Below are 19,904 nucleotides of genomic sequence, written 5' to 3' on the forward strand. Positions count from 1 at the left end.
CATCGAGGAAACTGTCGAGGAACTCGTCGAGCCAAAAAGAGAGCAAGTTCTCTTTTTCCTCGACGGGAGTCAAATTGACTCGTCGAGTTCCTCGTCGGGCTGGTTTCCGACAAGCAACTCTAGCGTGTGTATGCTAAGGAACCCGCGCTTGGTCATAATAAAGTATGAGACGGGAGTAAAAGTAGCATTTGTAATGGAGAGAACACATTTTTAAAGCTGTAACAGACTGAAAAGTGCAAATCGTCTCTTACCAAACTTTTACTTAACACACAAACACATGAGATTAGCAAAAGCAGCCCCAAGAGTTGTGCAAGTGGAATCGAACTTCCCCTGCCGTCCTATGTGTTGTAGTCACCGCGTTTGAGAACGAGGAGATTTTGTCTTGACTGTGTGTACGCAAAGCAAGCTTGTCGAGTTCCTCGACAAGCCTAACAAGGAACTCGACGAGGAAAATTATGTGTTTCGCCCGACGAGTTCCTCGGTCGTGTGTACGAGGCCTAAAGGAAATCGAACAACGAGAAGTTGTATAATGTGTATCCAGCTTTAGGCTGGCCATACATTATACTCTTATTCAATTTCCTTTAGATTTGCCTTCAACTATGTAGTGTAAGGGCCTGCCTGATTACATAAAAATTCAAAGTGTTTAGGTCTGACCTCATATTATACAGTTTTGGTAAAATTGTACAAAAAGAAGTGTATAATTGTATTATTTTTTGCTTTTAAAAATGTTTTTCTTACTTGTATAGAAGTATATGTAAATGATAAAATACCTGCGCACAACTCTTAAATAAAAGAAAAATGTGTTCTATTGCCAATGGTGACGTCTTTGTTATTTAATTGCAATCCCAATTCAAAATGTCGTCAGTAGATATTATGGGGCAGATCCACAAAAGAATTACGCCGGCGTATCTATTGATACGCCGCGTAATTTTAAAGTTCCCGCGTTGTATCTTTGTTTTGTATCTACAAAACAAGATACGACTGCATCTGGGATCGATCCGACATGCGTACGTCTTAGTACGCCGTCGGATCTTAGGTGCATTTTTTCGGCGGCCGCTAGGTGGCGTTTCTGTCGAATTCCGCGTCGAGTATGCAAATTAGCTAGTTACGGTGATCCACGAACGTACGTCCGGCCGGCGCATTTTTTTACGTCGTTTGCGTTCGGCTTTTTCCAGCGTATAGTTACCCCTGCTATTATGAGGCGTGCTCAATGTTAAGTATGGCCGTCGTTCCCGCGTCAAATTTTGAATTTTCTACGTCGTTTGTGTAAGTTGTTCGCGAATAGGGATTTGCGTAAAATGACGTCACCGTCGAAAACATTGGCTTGTTCCGGGAAACCCCCACGGACGGCGCATGCGCCGTTCAAAAAAAAAAACTTGTTTACGTCGGGTCACAACGTATTTGCATAAAACATGCCCCCATCACATCCATTTGAATTGCGCGCCCTTACGCTGCCAAAGATACACTACGCCGCCGTAACTTACGGCGCAAATTCTTTGAGGATTCAAAAAAAAACAAGTAAGTTACGGCGGCGTAGTGCATCTTAGATACGCTACGCCCGACGCAAATATGCACCGATGTATGTGAATCTGCCCCTCTGTTTGCGTGCTAAATACTGACAGCCACTGTGGCAAAATGACTTTTTTATGCTACTGTAAATCGTGAAATTGAAGTGTCACCTGCACCCCTGACTCCAATAAAATCATTCATTGTACAAAACATATGTAGAAATCTGAGAACAGCCAGGATGTATGTTAGATTGTGAAGGCAGAAAATGCTGTGGGGTCCTATAGATGGGGGAGTGACCCTGCTAGACGTAGCACCCACCCAGACATAGATTGCTAACAGATTCATGTATAAGAGCATTACAGCTTTGAGAGAGTGCCAGTTACCTGTAAGAATGGCTGTACTTTTCTTTGATGGGAACCTTGGTGTTTTGCTGGTGTACAGTATTGTAATGGGTGCTGCTTTTACCAGGAGAGTGGACAAAAGGGATGAAGGAGACACCGAGAAGAAGATAACATTAGCCAGATGCACATCACGTTGCCTGACCCACCACATCACACAGCTATCTGCCAGCTTCAGAAGTCTTCAGGTATTTGGGTCACAGAACATAAAGAAATTATAGTGGGGTTCATTTACTAAAACTGGAGAATGCTAAATCTGGTACAGCTGTGCATGGTAGCCAATTAGCTTCTAACTACAGCTTGTTCAATTAAGCTTTGACAAAAAAAAAAACTAAAGCTGATTGGTTTCTATGCAGAGCTGCACCAGATTTTGCACGCTCCAGTTTTAGTAAATCAGTCCCACTGAGTCTATGTTATTTTGTTCTATTTCCTTAGTGAATTTATAGTAGAAATTCATATGGTCAAATAGAAGCACTTGCAGGGTGCCTTTTTTTGTATATCACCAGAAGTCGAAAAAAAAATCTATCTATAATATTAAATAAAAAGAAAAAGATTTGCAAATGTATCCCTAACAAATGAAAAAATATACTTTCATTTAAAAAACGAAAAAAAAAAAATTTTTTTTTGAATTTACACTTGAAATTTATTAGATGGTTTCATTTCATTTAGTTATTTACACAGGTTTTATAGAAATGTAGAAATGTATACCTGCTATCAATTTGCTGGGCTTAGTATGTATTTTTTGTTTCTAGGATGATAATATTTTGGCTTGGTGTGGGAAAAAGCGGCGGTGCTCACAGGTAAGTACAAATTATTGTCTAGAAATAAATAGTGTTTAGAAGATAAAAATGTGTGGTTGCTTTGATACCAGCAATGAAGAAATGTGTTGATTTAAAATGGAAATGCACAAATGCCACCTATCTTGGAGAATGCAGGAACCTGAAATCAGCAGAGGCTCAAGTTGGCCATATGCTAAAAGAATTTAGTTCAACATTTTTCATTTTAAATATGTTCTTTTTAAAATTCTTAATCATTAGTGGGGTCAAATCAATATTTATTTGACCGCAGTGACAAGAACATTTAATAGGAGCAGGGTGGAAATATTTTCTCCAAAGAACAAATTTCTATCAGCGTTTGTGGTTTTAGTTCAGGAATTTTCATACAAACGTTCATAATTATTTTTTTGACAAATATTAATTTGAAAATATACTATGTACGGCCAGCTTTAATGTGGCTTATGAATACAGAGACTAGATATGCTTGTGCACCCAGTGTTTGTATGTATGACCCTTCAAATTGTTACACTTACATTAAAGAATGTCATCATTGGGGTAGATTCAGGTACAGCTGCGCGCTCCTTACGGAGGCGCAGTGTACCCTTTTTACCCTGCGCCTACGCAAATTATTTGCGCTACGCTTCATTCATGAAGCAGTAGCCACGTAATTTGCGTGGGCGCTCCTCAAAAATGCCCTGCGTAAGGGCACCTAATGTAAATGATCCCGTAGGGGGCGGGAATCATTTAAATTAGGCGCGTTCCCGCGCCGAGCGTAGAGCGCATGCTCCGTCGGGAAACTTTCCCGACGTGCATTGCGGTAAATGATGTCGCAAGGACGTCATTTGCTTCAAAGTGAACGTGAATGGCGTCCAGCACCATTCACGATTCACTTACGCAAACTACGTAAAATTTAAACCTCGCGACGCGGGAACGACGGGTATCCTTAGCATTGGCTGCGCCTGCTATTAGCAGGAGAAGCCTTACGCTAAACACGACGTACGCAAACGACGTAAACTGCGTACGCAGGGCGCGCCTACGGTAGTGAATCGGCGTTAGTATGCAATTTGCATACTCTACGCTGACCACTACGGGAACGCCACCTAGCGGCCTGCGTAAGAATGCAGCCTAAGATATGAGGGCATAAGAGCCTTATGCCACGCATATCTTAGGGCTCTTTCACACGTCCGTTCAGTTTTTCAGATCAGTTTTTTTTTCATCAGTTGATCCGTTTTTTCCATCAGTTTTTCGTCAGTTTTTCGTCAGTTTTTCATCAGTTTTTGCATCAGTTTTTGCATCAGTTTTTCCATCCGTTTTTTCATCCGTTTTTTTTTTTTTTTTTTTGGGGGCTTTTTACATAGAAAAACGGATGTTAGCGGAACGGATGATAAACGGATCATCCGTTAACGTCAGTTTTTCGTCCGTTCCGTTTTTTAGACGGAAGAAAAATAGGGTTTTCTTCCGTCCAAAAAAACGGAACTGAACGCAGGCGGATGCTAACGGACGTTAGCGGATGCTCATCCGCTAACGGACGCTAGCCCATAGGGAGGCATTGCGGTCCGTTAACGGACGTCCAAAAAACGGACGAACGGAACGGACGTGTGAAAGAGCCCTTAGGCTGCAGTCGGCGTAACGAGCTCTCTGAATCAGGAGAAGTCGTTACGCTGGCGCAAGTAAGCAATTGCGCTGCGTAACTATGGTTACGCAGACGCAATTGCTCTCTGAATCTGGGCCACTACATGTTGGTGCATTCTGCTTTCTGATAACATACTCATTCTATATATTCTATATACCATATAAAGAACATGTATTGTTTTTACATTTTTAAGGAGGAACCTGTGTTAGCATACAGTGAGGGAGAAAAAGTATTTGACCCCCTGCTGATTTTGTACATTTGCCAACTGAAAAAGAAATGATCAGTCTATAATTTTAATGGTAGGTTTATCTTAACAGTGAGAGACAGAATAACAGCAAAAAAAGTTATAAATTGATTTGTATTTTATTGAGTGAAATAAGTATTTGACCCCATCACAAAACATGACTTGGTACTTGGTGGCAAAACCCTTGTTGGCAATCACAGAGGTCAGACGTTTCTTGTAGTTGGCCACCAGGTTTGCACACATCTCAGGAGGGATTTTGTCCCACTCCTCAATGCAGATCCTCTCCAAGTCATTAAGGTTTCCAGGCTGGCCTTTGGTAACTCGAACCTTCAGCTCCCTCCACATATTTTCTATGGCATAAAGGTCTAGAGACTGGCTAGGCCGCTCCAGGACCTTAATTTGCTTCTCCTTGAGCCACTCCTTTGTTGCCTTGGCCGTATGTTTTGGGTCATTGTCATGCTGGAATACCCATCCACGACCCATTTTCAATGCCCTGGCTGAGGGAAGGAGGTTATCACCCAAGATTTGACAGTAGATTTCCCCTTCTATCGTCCCTTTGATGCAGTGAAGTAGTCCTGTCCCCTTAGCAGAAAAATACCCCCAAAGCATTATATTTCCACCTCCATGTTTGATAATGGGGATGGTGTTCTTGGGGTCATAGGCAGCATTTCTCCTTCTCCAAACATAACGAGTTGAGTTGGGGCCAAAGAGCTTGATTTTGGTCTCACCTGACCCCAACACTTTCATCCAGTTCTCCTCTAAATTATTCAGATGTTCATTAGCAAACTTCAGATGGGCCTTTACATGAGCTATCTTGAGAAGGGAGACCTTGTGGCGCTGCAGGATTTTAGGGCCAAATCCTCAGCCAGGCGGCGTAACTTAACTTGCAGCAGTTAAGTTACACTGACTTAAAGTTTTTACCTAAGTGCCTGATCCACAAAGCACTTACGTAAAAATTTCAAGCCGTGTAAGTTAAGTGCCGCCGTCGTAAGGCGTTCCTCCTCTCCGGGGGGCGTTTACAATTTAAATGAGGCGCGCTCCCGCGCCGGCCGTACTGCGCATGCGTGTGACGTCATTTTCCCGACGTGCATCGCGCGAACGTAATTGACGCCGGGCGGCTTTGTGGATTGCGACGGGACACTAAAGTTGCGACGGGTGAAAAAAAGACGCGCCGGGAAAACAAATAATTAGAAAAAAAAATGACAGCGACGCTCGGCATGCATTCCTGAGGGAGAACTCCATGCCAATTTTCAAAGAAAAAAACGGCATGGGTTCCCCCTCAGGAGCATACCAGGCCCTTAGGTCTGTTATGGGTTGTAAGGAGACCCCCCTCCGCCGAAAAATTGACGTAGGGGGTCCCCCTACAATCCATACCAGACCCGTATCCAAAGCACGCTACCCGGCCAGCCAGGAAGGGAGTGGGGACGAGCGAGCGCCCCCCCCCTCCTGAGCCGTGCCAGGCCGCATGCCCTCAACATGGGGGGGTTGGGTGCTCTGGGGCAGGGGGGCGCACTGCGGGCCCCCCCACCCCAGAGCACCCTGTCCCCATGTTGATGAGGACAGGACCTCTTCCCGACAACCCTTGCCATTGGTTGTCGGGGTATGCGGGCGGGGGCTTATCGGAATCTGGGAGTCCCCTTTAATAAGGGGGCCCCCAGATACCGGCCCCCCACCCTAAGTGAATGGATATGGGGTACATCGTACCCCTACCCATTCACCTGTAGGCAAAAAGTAAAATGTAGTAAACACACAACACAAGGCTTTTTAAAATAATTTATTATTCTGCTCCGGACGCCCCCCCTGTCTTCGTTATTAGCTCAATTAGCAGGGGGGGCTTCTTCTTCCGCTCTCCGGGGGTCTTCTTCCACTCTCCGGGGGGGGTTTCTTCTTCCGCTCTCCGGGGGTCTTCCGCTCTCCGGGGGGGGCTTCTCCGGACTCCGGGGGGCTTCTTCCATCTTCTCCCCTCTTCCGCTCTTGACTCGGCGAACCCCGGTTCTTCTGCAGCTCTCCGGTGCCTTCTTCTTCAGCGCTGGCTGCCTGCTATGTTTGTGTGTTAGCTCGATTTCAAACAGGCAGCCGGCGCGGTCTTCTGTGGCGTCAGGGTCTTCTGGTCTTCTGTTCTTCCGATGTTGCCTCGTCGCCTGTTGTCGCTGTAATGATGGAAGCGCGCCTTGCATCCCATATATATAGGCATCACCGTCCCATCATGCTCCGGTAGGTACCCACGTGGTGGGTGCCTACCCACGTGCACCCACCACGTGGGTACCTGCCGGAGCATGATGGGACGGTGATGCCTATATATATGGGATGCAAGGCGCGCTTCCATCATTACAGCGACAACAGGCGACGAGGCAACATCGGAAGAACAGAAGACCAGAAGACCCTGACGCAACAGAAGACCGCGCCGGCTGCCTGTTTGAAATCGAGCTAACACACAAACATAGCAGGCAGCCAGCGCTGAAGAAGAAGGCACCGGAGAGCTGCAGAAGAACCGGGGTTCGCCGAGTCAAGAGCAGAAGAGGGGAGAAGATGAAAGAAGCCCCCCGGAGTCCGGAGAAGCCCCCCCCGGAGAGCGGAAGACCCCCGGAGAGTGGAAGAAGACCCCCGGAGAGCGGAAGAAGAAGCCCCCCCTGCTAATTGAGCTAATAACGAAGACAGGGGGGGCCTCCGGAGCAGAATAATAAATTATTTTAAAAAGCCTTGTGTTGTGTGTTTATTAACTTTTACTTTTTGCCTACAGGTGAATGGATAGGGGTACGATGTACCCCATATCCATTCACTTAGGGTGGGGGGCCGGTATCTGGGGGCCCCCTTATTTGAGGGGACTCCCAGATTCCGATAAGCCTCCGCCCGCAGACCCCGACAACCAATGGCAAGGGTTGTCGGGAAGAGGTCCTGTCCTCATCAACATGGGGACAGGGTGCTCTGGGGTGGGGGGGCCCGCAGTGCGCCCCCCTGCCCCAGAGCACCCAACCCCCCCATGTTGAGGGCATGCGGCCTGGCACGGCTCAGGAGGGGGGGGGGGCGCTCGCTCGTCCCCACTCCCTTCCTGGCTGGCCGGGTAGCGTGCTTTGGATACGGGTCTGGTATGGATTGTAGTGGGACCCCCTACGTCAATTTTGCGGCGGAGGGGGGTCTCCTTACAACCCATAACAGACCTAAGGGCCTGGTATGCTCCTGAGGGGGAACCCATGCCGTTTTTTTCTTTGAAAATTGGCATGGAGTTCTCCCTCGGGAATGCATACCAAATGCCGTCGCTTGAATGGGCCTTTACAAGGTGTGACTAACTTTACACTTTGTAAAAGCAGCCCTAGTTTTACACCAGGCAAACTAACACTTACGGCGAAAAAACTAGGTACAAAAGCTTTGAGGATCGCCCTAAGTGCTAATTTGCATACTAACAGAGGCATTTCGACTCGAAATGCCCCCAGTGGCGGATGCGGTACTGCATCTTAAGATCCGGCAGTGTAAGTCCCTTACAGATGTCGGATCTTCTGCCTAACTTAGGAAAACTGCTTCTGAGGATCAGTTCCAAAGTTAGAACCAGAGATACGACGGCTTACGCCGGAGTATCTCTTTTGTGGATTTGCCCCACAGTCCTTCATGAAGTAGTGTGTTAACAATTGCTTACTTGGTGACTATGGTCCCAGCTGCCTAGAGATCATTGACAAGTTCTGGGTTGATTCCTCACCGTTCTCATGATCATTGAAACTCCACGAGGTGAGATCTTACATGGAGCCCCAGACCGAGGTAGATTGACAGTTATTTTGTGTTTCTTTCACTTGCAAATAATCGCACCAATTGTTGTCACCCTCTCACCAAGCTGCTTGGTAGCCTTGTAGTCTTGGTAGCCTTGGTAGTCTTGTAGCCAATTCCAGACTTGTGTTGGTCTAAAATCTTGTCCCTGACATCCTTGGAAAGCTTTTGGTCTTGGTCATGATGGGGCGATTGGAATCTGATTGATTGCTTCTGTGGACAGGTGTCTTTTATACAGGTACACAGAGTGCTCCTAGCCTCAGCTTGTTACCAGTATAGAAGACACCCGGGAGCCAGAAATCTTGCTGATTGATAGGAGATCAAATACTTATTTCACTCAATAAAATGCAAATCAACTTTTGAAATGCGTTTTTCAGAATTTTTTTGTTGATATTCTGTCTCTCATTATTAAAATAAACCTACCATTAAAATTATAGATTGATCATTTCTTTGTTAGTGGGAACATTTGCAAAATCAGCAGGGGATTAAATATTGGTTCCCTTACTGTACACAATGCATTCTACCAGGCTTAACAAAATTCCTAATAAAGACATACACTTTATTACCAAAAGTATTGGGACACCTGCCTTTACACACACATGAACTTTATTGGCATAATGGCATTCCAGTCTTTTTTTTTTCATATTTTAATATTTTATTTTATCAAAAAAGGAGATATCAACAAACACGTTATCACAACTACAGTCCATCGAGTATATGTACATTTACATTTACATTTACATTTTCCCCCCAACCTTAGTACCTTTAAATCGGCATGGCAATCCATAATAGTTATACCTATATATTAATTTTTATTTATTTATATTTCCCTCTTTCACCATTGCCGTGGTTCTAAGGCCTTAAGATATTAATTGATGACATCTCTCTATTTTCCCCCCTTTCTTTTTTCTTTCCCTTCCCTTTTTCTACATCGGAAAATGTCCCCCCTATCCCCCAATACAACAGAAAAAAAATGTATATAAAATCCCCCTCCCCCAAAAAATAAAGAGATGATGGATTTGATTTCTGTATTTCCCTATGTGCAGGTACATACCACTGATTACAGGTACCTAACTCCTATTGGGTACACCTCACTCCTCCGGTACCCCGTCTAGTAATTTCTTCCCCTCCTCTGAATACATAAATAAATTCCATCTCATCCATGTTTGGTTGTACTGTTTTCTCTTATTTTGGGCTGAGAGGACCAAGTCCTCCATGGTCCCTGTCTCTCTTACTCTGTTGAGCCACTCTGCAATCAAGGGCATTCCAGTCTTAGTCCGTAAGGTTCGATATTGAGTTGGCCCACCCGTTGCAGCTAAAATAGCTAAACTCTTCAGGAAAGGCTTTCCACAAGGTTTATAAGTGTGTCTATAGGAATGTTTGACCATTCTTCCAGAAGCAAATTTGTGAGGTCAGGCACTGATGTGAATGAAAAGGCCTGGCTCGTAGTCTGCACTCTAATTCATCCCAAAAGTGATCTATCGGGTTGAAGTCAGGATTCTGTGCAGGCCAGCCAAGTTCCTTCACCCCAAACTCGCTCATCTATGTCTTTGTGGGCCATGCTTTATGCACTGGTCCAAATCATTTGGTAGAGGGGGGATTATGGTGTGGGGTTGTTTTTCATGGGTTGGGCTTGGCTCCTTAGTTCCACTGAAGGGAACTCTTAAGGTATCAGCATATCAAGACATTTTGGACAATTTCATGCTCCCGATTTTATGGGAATAGTTTGGGGATGACCCCTTCCTGTTCCAACATGACTGCACAAAGCAAGGTCCATAAAGACACGGATGAGCGAGTTTGGGGTGGAGGAACTTGGTTGGTCTGATCTCAACCCAACAGAACACCTTTGGGATGAATATGAACGTAGACTGCGAGCCAGACCTTCTCGTCCAACATCAGTGCCTGACCTCACAAATGTGCTTCTGGAAGAATGGTCAAACATTCCCAAAGACACACTCCTAAACCTTGGTGACAGTCCCAGAAGATTTGAAGCTGTTATAGCTGCAAAGGGTGGGCCAACTCAATATTGAGCCCTACCGACCAAGACTGGGATGCCATTAGAGTTCATGTGTGTGTAAAAGTAGGTGTGCCAATACTTTTGGTAATATAGTGTATAAATAAGACACAGCTACTGCTATGAAATAACCCAGACAGATAATAAGAATGCTAAACCAATGAAAGCCAGGAGTGCTAACAGTGGCGGCTGGTGAAGTTTCAGGATGGGGGGCGCAAGACCCCGCCCCTCCACATTTGGTCCATCCCACTTCTCATAAGCCACACCTCTTATAGAATCCACCCACTCCGTCCCCTGTATTCCACTCATAGTGTCAGGAGTATACAGCTCAGCATCACAGCACAGAGAATATAGCCCCAGCATCACAAATCATGGTATATAGCGCAGCCTTACAGATCGGCGCAAACAATTAAAAAAATTACACTGTTAGTAATGAAGGACTCTAAATGGGCATGAGATTATCAGAGACTGCGGACATACTGCACGAGATTACCATAGACTGCGGACATACTGCACAAGATTACCAGAGACTGCGGACATACTGCACAAAATTACCAGAGACTGCGGACATACTGCACGAAATTACCAGAGACTGCGGACAAATGGGCATGAGATTACCAGAGACTGCGGACATACTGCACGAATTACCAAAGACTGCAGACATACTGCACAAGATTACCAGAGACTGCTGAAATACTGCACAAGATTACTAGAGACTGCGGACATACTGCACGAAAATACCAGAGACTGCGGACATACTGCATGAAATTACCAGAGACTGCGGACATACTCATACTGCACAAGATTACCAGGGACTGCGGACATACTGCACGAAATTACCAGAGACTGCGGACATACTGCTCGAGATTAACAGAGGCTGCGAACATACTGCATTGGGGGGGATAAATGCATACATTTTTTATTATTATTATTTTTTTACTGACCCGGGCGCCCCCTATGGATGGGCCGCTACTGAGTGCTACCCACACCTTCACAAAATACTTATAGTAAAAAAAAAAAAAATATTGTGTGGTCTTTTGCAATGCTACAGGTGTGGATTATTAATGGATCAAACAGGCAGTCATTTGGCTTTTTGCATCCAGGACTAAGACTGGTAGCTTTTAGCTCTAAGGCCCCTTGTAAGGGTGACATCTAGCTTCTGTGAGTTACATCCCAGGGTTTTAGTGTGCCAGAGAGATCTGGCACACTAATCTGGCACACTACAACCTGCCACAGTCAATGGCAAGCTAAAATACGCTGCGGCTGGAAAGGGCTGAATGCTGTACTGAGTGACACTCACATTTTGTCTGTGAATGCCCTAGAAATGCTCCTTATTTTCAAAACAAGCCAGATCTGCCATATAATCTATGTTTTTCTATATATTAGATTACATTCTCGTGGTCTGTTTATGTTAAAGTGGAGGTCCACACAAAAATGGAACCTCTGCTTTCAGAACTCTCCCCCCCTCCGGTGTCACATTTGGCACCTTTCAGGGTGAGGGGGTGCAGATACCTGTACAATACAGGTGTTTTCACCCACTTCCGGGCATAGACCCCTGCAGGGGTTACGCCACTTCCCTCCCCCCTTGCTGTTTTCTGGGAAACACACAGGTCCCAGAAGACAGCAGAGACCAGTGAGGACGCTCAGCGCGACTCGCACATGTGCAGTAGGGAACCAGGAAGTGAACCTGCGACGCTTCACTTCCTGATTCCCTCACCAAGGATGGCAGCGGGGCAGCCGAGAGCCGAGCAATTGATCGGCTTCGGCTGCCAACATTGCGGGTACCCTGGACAGGTAAGTGTCCATTTATTAAAAGTCAGCAGCTGCAGTATTTGTAGCTTTTGGCTTTTAGTGGGGTTTTTTAGGCGGACCTCCGCTTTAAGTTGCCATTTGATGAAAGACAAGAATTTTTTTTAAGCAGGCATATTTAGATATCACTGTTTTTTTTTTTTTAATCATATAATATGAGGTCAAACCTTAAGAGTTTCAATTTGCATGCAATCAGGCAGGCAATCAAGAAAGCTGCAGAACATCCAATAGTGTGTATGGGGCTTAAGGCAGTGGTCATCATCCCTGTCCTCATGGCCCACTAACAGGCCAGGTTTGCAAGATAACTGAAATACATCACAGGTGATATCATTTGCTGCTCAGTGATTGCAGTATTCTAGTCTGTATCCCCCCAAGGTAATACATAAAACCTGGCCTGTTAGTGGGTCCTGAGACAGTGTTGATGACCACTGGTCTAAGGTATTTAGCAAAAGGTATTTTTAGTTTTTTTGACGTTGTAATTTTTGTCACAATTTTCTAACAAATTAAATGTGGTTTTGTCAAAATATTTTTATTTTAAAGGATAAGTTCACCTTAAAAAAATACTTAGTATGTTACCCACTCCCAATAAGCTGCAAAGGCTGTGGTTGGGGGGGGGGGAAACTGATGTAACTGTGGGCCTTGGTGAGCAAAAAACCCACTTGCATCAGGGTTCCTCTTTACACCAGAGTCCACAGCGTTCCCGCTTAAAAACATTAATAAATAAAGTGATGTGTGCCACTAAAGTGTTCGGTTTTGGCTTGAAGAAAAAATGACAACCCTATCTTAGCAAAGTCACTTGACTGGAGCACAAAGACTGCTTTTAATTATAAAAAGTAGAGCTTTTTGAAAAGATTTTACTGTTGCTGCTATTGTGACATGTCTGAAATTGATTCATGCAGGCTTAAAAGATCTACTTTTAATGCATCTTATAAAAGATAAATATGTATGGAATTCTTTAATATAATATCCTGTGGTTTAAGAGGAGTTCTTGATTTTATGATAAAAGCGATGTGTTTAAATACTGTTGGATGTGTTCTAACAACTCTAGTATTTTTCAGTGTATGCAGCCATGCATGGGCCAATGGGAAGAAGCTTCACAGCAGTGTCACAAGAAATGTGAGGTAATGTCTAATGGTATCTCAACTTTTTGACTTCCATTCAGACTGGAATTAGCATATTCAGCCAACTACGGTAAATTACAACTTCGGACTCTGACTTGCAAGTGTTGATGTTCAATAACCCTCATGAGTTATATTTGGAATCTTGACCTCACTTATGCATACATGGGTGTATTAAACAGCTTAACTGTTTAACGCCTGAAGGTAAAACAAACCTTCCCATCCAAACCCAGTTTTCCAATGTTGCCATTTATTAGCTAAACTGTACATACAAAACGGTATATTACAACTACTTAGCAAATCATGTAGAAAGGAAAACACCACACCAGGTAAGGTTGGCCTGAATCATCTGCAAACAGTTGCTGGCTCAGCTCCTAACTGGAGATATCAAAAGAAGGAAATAAAGACGATCTTCCCCTGGAAGAAGTAATATTTTACGAAACGTACGTAGGGCGGAGCGGCGCGCTGTCGTCACCCAAGAAGCTCCAAACGTTCCCCCCAGTGAACGGGTGTCTGAGAATCTGTGTACCGGCCGGCACATCAGATTCAAAACGATCTTTTAACTCATTTAACACACTATGTGGAGCTATTATTATTATTTTTACATGGTGGGCATTGATGCCGGTGAAATCACTTGTGAATGAGACCGAAATTGGAACGCATATGTCTGAACTATGAGACTAGGAGTGACTACCCATTACACACTGTTTATGATCCCCTGTAATGAGGGATCATGGAGTTTTGGTAAGGAGCCAATCCATAGTCTGGTGAAGGATACATCACTGTTTTCTTTGGACACGTTTGCAACCTATCTGAAATTTGGCACAAACCACGGGTGTCTGATAATCCATCTGTTGAAAACTTATGGACTTTATTGTCACAATTTCTAATCCTTAACTTTTCATTTTTTTTTTTTTTTTTAATTTCAATTCAATTTTATTTTTGTTTCCAGTTTTCGTTTACATGTGTTTTTTGATCGAAATGTATATAATTAATTCTTCTGTTGGTACTATCATATCACTGTTTTACTAACACTGAGGGGTTCTGAGATTGCCACATAGCGCCTTCTAGTGGCCATCAATCTCCATTGTCTTTGATATATTAGTGAGATATATATATCATCATATATCACTCACATTTAAAATCATAATTTTGCGCTTTCAAAAAGTGTTTATGTTTTAGAGTTAGCACGATTTATATAATTTCTCACAATGAAGACATAAACCAGACTGATGTGTGATCAAATGCCATTCTTGCTATTTTAGTCCCGATCTGCAAGAATGTTGCTCAATAGTACAGTGCAGACTGCAGATAGGCTAAATGTAAACAAAGCAATGTTTACACTGGTTTTGGCCATCAATGACAATGATAAACAGCAAAGGAATGGCAAAGTAAGAGATGTTATATGTAAATTAATTAATCTAGAAATATGTGCGTAGTGCCTGGCTATTTTCAGAGCCGGTGCTATGGTAAATTTAGAGGGAGTTCAGAGAGGTAGTTGGCTCGGAACCTGTTTATTTGGTTACATTTTGGGGCCTCTGCTTCAGTTTGGCTGTACTGTTTGTGCATACTGTCGTTGTCTGGGGTACTGAGTTCCACCCCAGGCCGACAGGTGGCAGCAGTGGGGTCAAGTGTAGTTGGATGTCTTTTCCCGGCAGCCAATCAGGAGGGTTGGTCGCCATTGGTTTCGGGGTCGCTGTGTTCCCGCCCTTGAGCTTGACAGTTGTCACACCACCCCATGTGTGCCCCTCCTGGCAGGGGTGCGTGCGCGTGTATTCTTGGCTCCGGGACCACATTGGTCCAGAGCGCATTCATCTAGATTATAGATCCAGTGAGTCGACTGGGTCCCTATTTCACCAAGTGGTCCTGGGCTGTCCGTCCAATTGAAGGGAGCTGACTGATGAGGAACCTGTCCGGGAGATACCGAGCATGATGCTGGTGTTTCGGGAGAGGCCTGTCTATTCATCGGAGGACACTTTGGTTCTGAGAGGCTGGACGTGGGTCGCCTATCAGTTGCTAATCAAACCAGAAGCTATGTGAAGGAGAACCAGGTGCTAAATCCAGTCAAGAAGGATTTTGGACCACAATTGTCTCCAATCTTCAGGAGGGTCTGTGGCAGAGACTTAATCCTATTCATCCGAGTGACACTCTGGCTGCCAGGCTGGTGAGAGAGGCCTGTCCAGGTGCACTGTACCCACTCCGGCTGGAGTGGCGAAGTAAAGTTGTCGTTGGAAGCAGGACTGTTTTCCATATCCAGTTACACCTGAATTTGCTATCTTCTATTTTGCTATCCCTTTACCTTTCTACTGTTTATCGTTTGGGTAATAAAAGCACAGAAAGACACCTGTCGTGTGGACATTGACTTTACTGCAGCTCTCATCAAGTACCCTAGATGGCGGGATATAGAGGTAACATGCCACCCAAAATAAACCAGCAGCTCCTTCGGGGTTAGTGCTACATATGGAAAACACGAAACGTGTTTATGGCAATCCCTTGTAGGGGGTTGTTCTAAACAACATATTCCCTGTATACACCTCCTATGCCCTCCTACATTAACAAAAGTGCCATTTCATATACAGTATGACAGTCAGGCAGAATTTGAGATTGCTCCATGCATGGGTCCAACTGGCTACATATCAATGATTGCACTTCTAGGGCTCTAATTCCTCTTTAAAGTATGTCTCTGTTCCATTCAGTAACAAAGCCTAAAGAAAATGCAACCTACAGAAGTACAACAGTGGAAATATAAATGGTAGATAGGCAATGTGCGTATTAGTAAAGGCAAACCAACCCAATGTTTTAATTTTACGACTATTGTAGAAATAAAGTCAAAGTATTTTACTGTATATATTAAAACTTCTCTATGTATTTTCTTTGCACTACGTAGAACCACCATGAATGTGTGACCAGCTGTGAGTTTTTGAAATCTCTTAAAATGAACAAGCAGGGAGATTGCCCTCCTCCACACCGAGCGTCTGGGTTTACTGCCGCTTGTGTGTTAAGTTGCAGTATTGACAAAGACTGCCCTGGCATAAAGAAGTGCTGTGCCAATGGATGCGGTTTCACCTGCCAGGTGCCAGTTAATAAGAACAAAGGTAATCTATCTGCGTGGATAGATAGACTTAAATCATAGCGTTCACATGGATATCTAAAGTCTCCTTTCTATCCTACAGGCATGCCATTAAAACCTAACACTGGTTTCATATTTAATGAACATTTCAATGGAAGCATAGGAATCACATGGAAGTCTAGATTCAATGTCTCTGCAGAACCAGTTTTGTACATCCTGCAAAGAAGATGGAATTATGGCATTCAGCCTAGTGAGGATCAGTCTACATCTTGGCAAACAATAACAGTGGTCAGTGTTGACCTTCTATAATATCGTTACTAGTATGTAACAGTTATAAGTGCTTGATTTCTGCAAGGGAACACCTCAAGAAGAGCATTCAAAGTAAAATATTAGTTGACTTTATGGAAAAGCCATGGGGGGTTACTGTATTTACGAAAGGCAAATCCACTTTGCACTACAAGTGCAAACTACAAGTGCAAAGTGCACTTGAAATTGCACTGAGAGTACACTTGGAAGTGCAGTCGCTGTAAATCTGAGGGGAAGATCTGAAATGAGGGGAAGTTCTGCTGATTTTATTATCCAATCGTGTGCAAGCTAAAATGCTGTTTTTTACTTACCTTGCATGTCCCCCTAAGATCTACAGCGACTTCCAAGTGCAATTTCAAGTGCATTGTGCACTTGTAGTTTGCACTTGTAGTGCAAGGTGGATTTTCCTTTAGTAAATAACCCCCTTGGTGTCTTTTATATACTTGGCTTATATGTACAGTAATTGTAAAGAGCACAGGGAAATAAATAAAACACATGTACCCTGATAGCATGGCTTACTCTTGTTGATTTATTATTTTGCTAAAATAAAATCTGCAATGTGTAGGCTGTCACATGAGTTTGATAGTATCATTTCAACATTTGGTAAGGACTTGATGACACATAGTTATGTGTTGAAATGCAAAAAAAACAATACATTTGAAAGGAGGATTTTTTTTTTCTATTTTGTGTAGTTGCATGTTGAAAATCAAGGTAATTTTTCTATAATAAATTATGTGTATGAAAATTAGTCAGAAGAGGCAGTAAAAATATGTCTTCTATTTTTCCACAGACAGCAACACACCGTTTCAGTATGCCTGACATAAGGCCAAACAGATGGTATCAGTTCAGAGTGGCAGCAGTGAATGTACATGGCACCCTAGGATTCACCACACCAAGTAAACATTTCCATTCAAAGAAAGGTAAGAATCAATTCATAGGGGTTTCCAGTACTGTCCTCAGGCACCACCAATAGTAAGTATGAGGAACACAGATTGAACTAATCACTAGATTACTAGGTTTTGTAGGTTTTGTTAATATTATTAACAATGATTTGTAGTTTTGGATGAAGTAGGAAAATGTTAGAACCTCTGACAAGTTGCCATTGCTATCACTCTCTTTATGTGGAAGATCTCCTTTCACTTCCTATTCTGTCAGTAAGGCCCCATGTACACAGGACGCTGCTAAACGTACGTTCAGAGGCAGTTGGATGCTTTTTTCAACTGCCCCTGAACTCATTCAGGCCTCATGCATACTGGACTTTAAAATAACGTTATTAAACGGCAGCAGTTTTGCAGTGAGTTTTTCAACTTTTTTCAAAGTTTTTGCAATAGGGTTTTTAGCGTTTTTCCGCTTTAGCACTTTTAAGCTTTTTCTTGAAGAAATTTTTTTTTTTTTTTTTTCAATGGATCAAAATGTTAAAAAAAACCTTGTGAGTGACGTTTTTGAGCATTTACCGCCGCTGGGTGGACCAAGATGGCCGCCGCTTCGGGAGCTAGGCCGAAGCCGTGGCCTTTCCTATGGCCAAGGCAGCAGCAGAGCTCTGCGGATCACGTGATGTGCTGATCCGCATATGGTGACCCAGTGGTGACCCAGTGGTGCAACGGATCGTAAATGATCCGTGATCCGAACGATCACGGATCATTTACGATCCGTTGCACCACTAGTACGATTAACGGTTAATCGAGGAATTAATGTTTCATTTCCACAGCCCTAAAATATTTTAGTAAATATAAACTAACTTTTGTCATCAGCGGTATATAGCAGGCGTGTGACTTCTATCAGTGTCTGGTTAAAGCTTGTAGGAGGAGTTTTCATGCTCCCCTGATTGTCCTATTAGACCCTCTGTCTGGCCAGTGCTTATTGGCCCTGTGCTGATCACATGCACTCTCCCAAGAAAAAACTCCCTAGCAATACACACCAGACTGAGTATGTGCAGCTTGACCTCAAGTCTCTGTTCTATCAGCAGCTATATTGGGGACAGTGGAAGAAGGGGAGGTTAAGAGAAGACAGGATCAAACAGCCTTTCTACACAATGCAGAAAATTAACCCTATAGGTTCCACAGTGAGTATAACAAGCATGCATATACAGACTGATTTTACTGATGTGGGTTTAGTAACACTTTAAATGATCTGATATGAATGAGGGGGGACTCCATGCCATTTAAAAAAATATATATATTCTTTACACTGTACCTGCCCCTTTGCTCTTTGCTTACATTCACCTGTCAGCCAGGATTCCTCAGGCTGAGTATAGAGTAGCCACTGGCTCCCTAACAACCAAAAGCTAAATGTTTCACTTCTCCCTGCAGACAGAGGTTCAGCTCAAGCGAGCACCAATTTGGTTGGTGCGTCTATTCCAGACTGGGCAATGTTAATGATGTTACCAGCAGTGCTAAGGCTCCATGCTCACTGACAAAAGAAAAGGTTGATTCTACAGGTGTTTGACTTTTTTTTTACCTGCCTGTAGAAGCACTTCTATTGTATTCTATGGGTCTTTGCACATTATAACGACGAGGATGAGTGGGACGAGGATGAGAGGATGTCCGTGATAGGCGGAACACTGAGCACTAACTCACTGCTGGGAAACTGAGTGTTCCCCTATCACAGACGAGAACGAGGGGGAGGCGTGGCTTTTGAACACTGGATGGATGGCCGCCGTCTGGCTGTATGGATGACACGACTCTCATTAGGCACAGTAATGTATGTAATGGACACAGTAATGTTTGTAATGGGCACAGTAATGTTTGTAATGGCACAGTGAGGCTTGCAATGGCACAGTGATGTTTGTAATGGGCACAGTGATGTTTGTAATGGGCACAGTGAGGCTTGCAATTGCACAGTGAGGCTTGCAATGGCACAGTGATGTTTGTAATGGGCACAGTGAGGTTTGCAATGGGCACAGTGAGGCTTGCAATGGCACAGTGAGGCTTGCAATGGCACAGTGAGGCTTGCAATGGCACAGTGATGTTTGCAATGGGACTGTGAGGCTTGCAATGGCACAGTGATGTTTGTAATGGGCACAATGAGGTTTGTAATGGCACAGTAAGGCTTGCAATGGGCACAGTGAAGCTGCAAATGGCCATTGTTGACCCTCTTATCTACTTACAGTAGCTGCTGTATTTCTCACCCTAGGCTTATACTCGAGTCAAAAAACAACTGTCACTGCCCCTACTTATGACTGGTCTTCACAGCAAGGAGCATTGGAAGGGCGGACGCATGTCAACAAACACACAGAATAACCAAGCTCAACTTACCAACCAATCAGCAACCA

At 43.9% G+C, this 19,904-nt stretch overlaps 1 protein-coding gene across 3 annotated transcripts in view; it reads left to right on the plus strand.

The window, feature by feature from the left end:
- Positions 1-1,695: 1,695 nt before the first annotated feature.
- The window catches only part of LOC120936805 (anosmin-1-like), a 40,846-nt gene continuing 22,637 nt past the window's right edge, over positions 1,696-19,904 (plus strand). The window contains exons 1-6 of one of the 3 annotated variants that reach the window (XM_040349465.1): positions 1,696-2,095; positions 2,660-2,707; positions 13,198-13,260; positions 16,145-16,352; positions 16,431-16,615; positions 17,424-17,553. In XM_040349465.1, the coding sequence (XP_040205399.1) occupies positions 1,853-2,095; positions 2,660-2,707; positions 13,198-13,260; positions 16,145-16,352; positions 16,431-16,615; positions 17,424-17,553 (877 nt within the window). In that variant the 5' untranslated portion in view covers positions 1,696-1,852. The remainder of the gene's footprint in view (positions 2,096-2,659; positions 2,708-13,197; positions 13,261-16,144; positions 16,353-16,430; positions 16,616-17,423; positions 17,554-19,904) is intronic. The other 2 variants (XM_040349464.1, XM_040349466.1) reach the window with 2 other exon arrangements.

This window comes from Rana temporaria, chromosome 4, assembly GCF_905171775.1.
Source record: "Rana temporaria chromosome 4, aRanTem1.1, whole genome shotgun sequence".
NCBI classification, from domain to species: domain Eukaryota; kingdom Metazoa; phylum Chordata; class Amphibia; order Anura; family Ranidae; genus Rana; species Rana temporaria.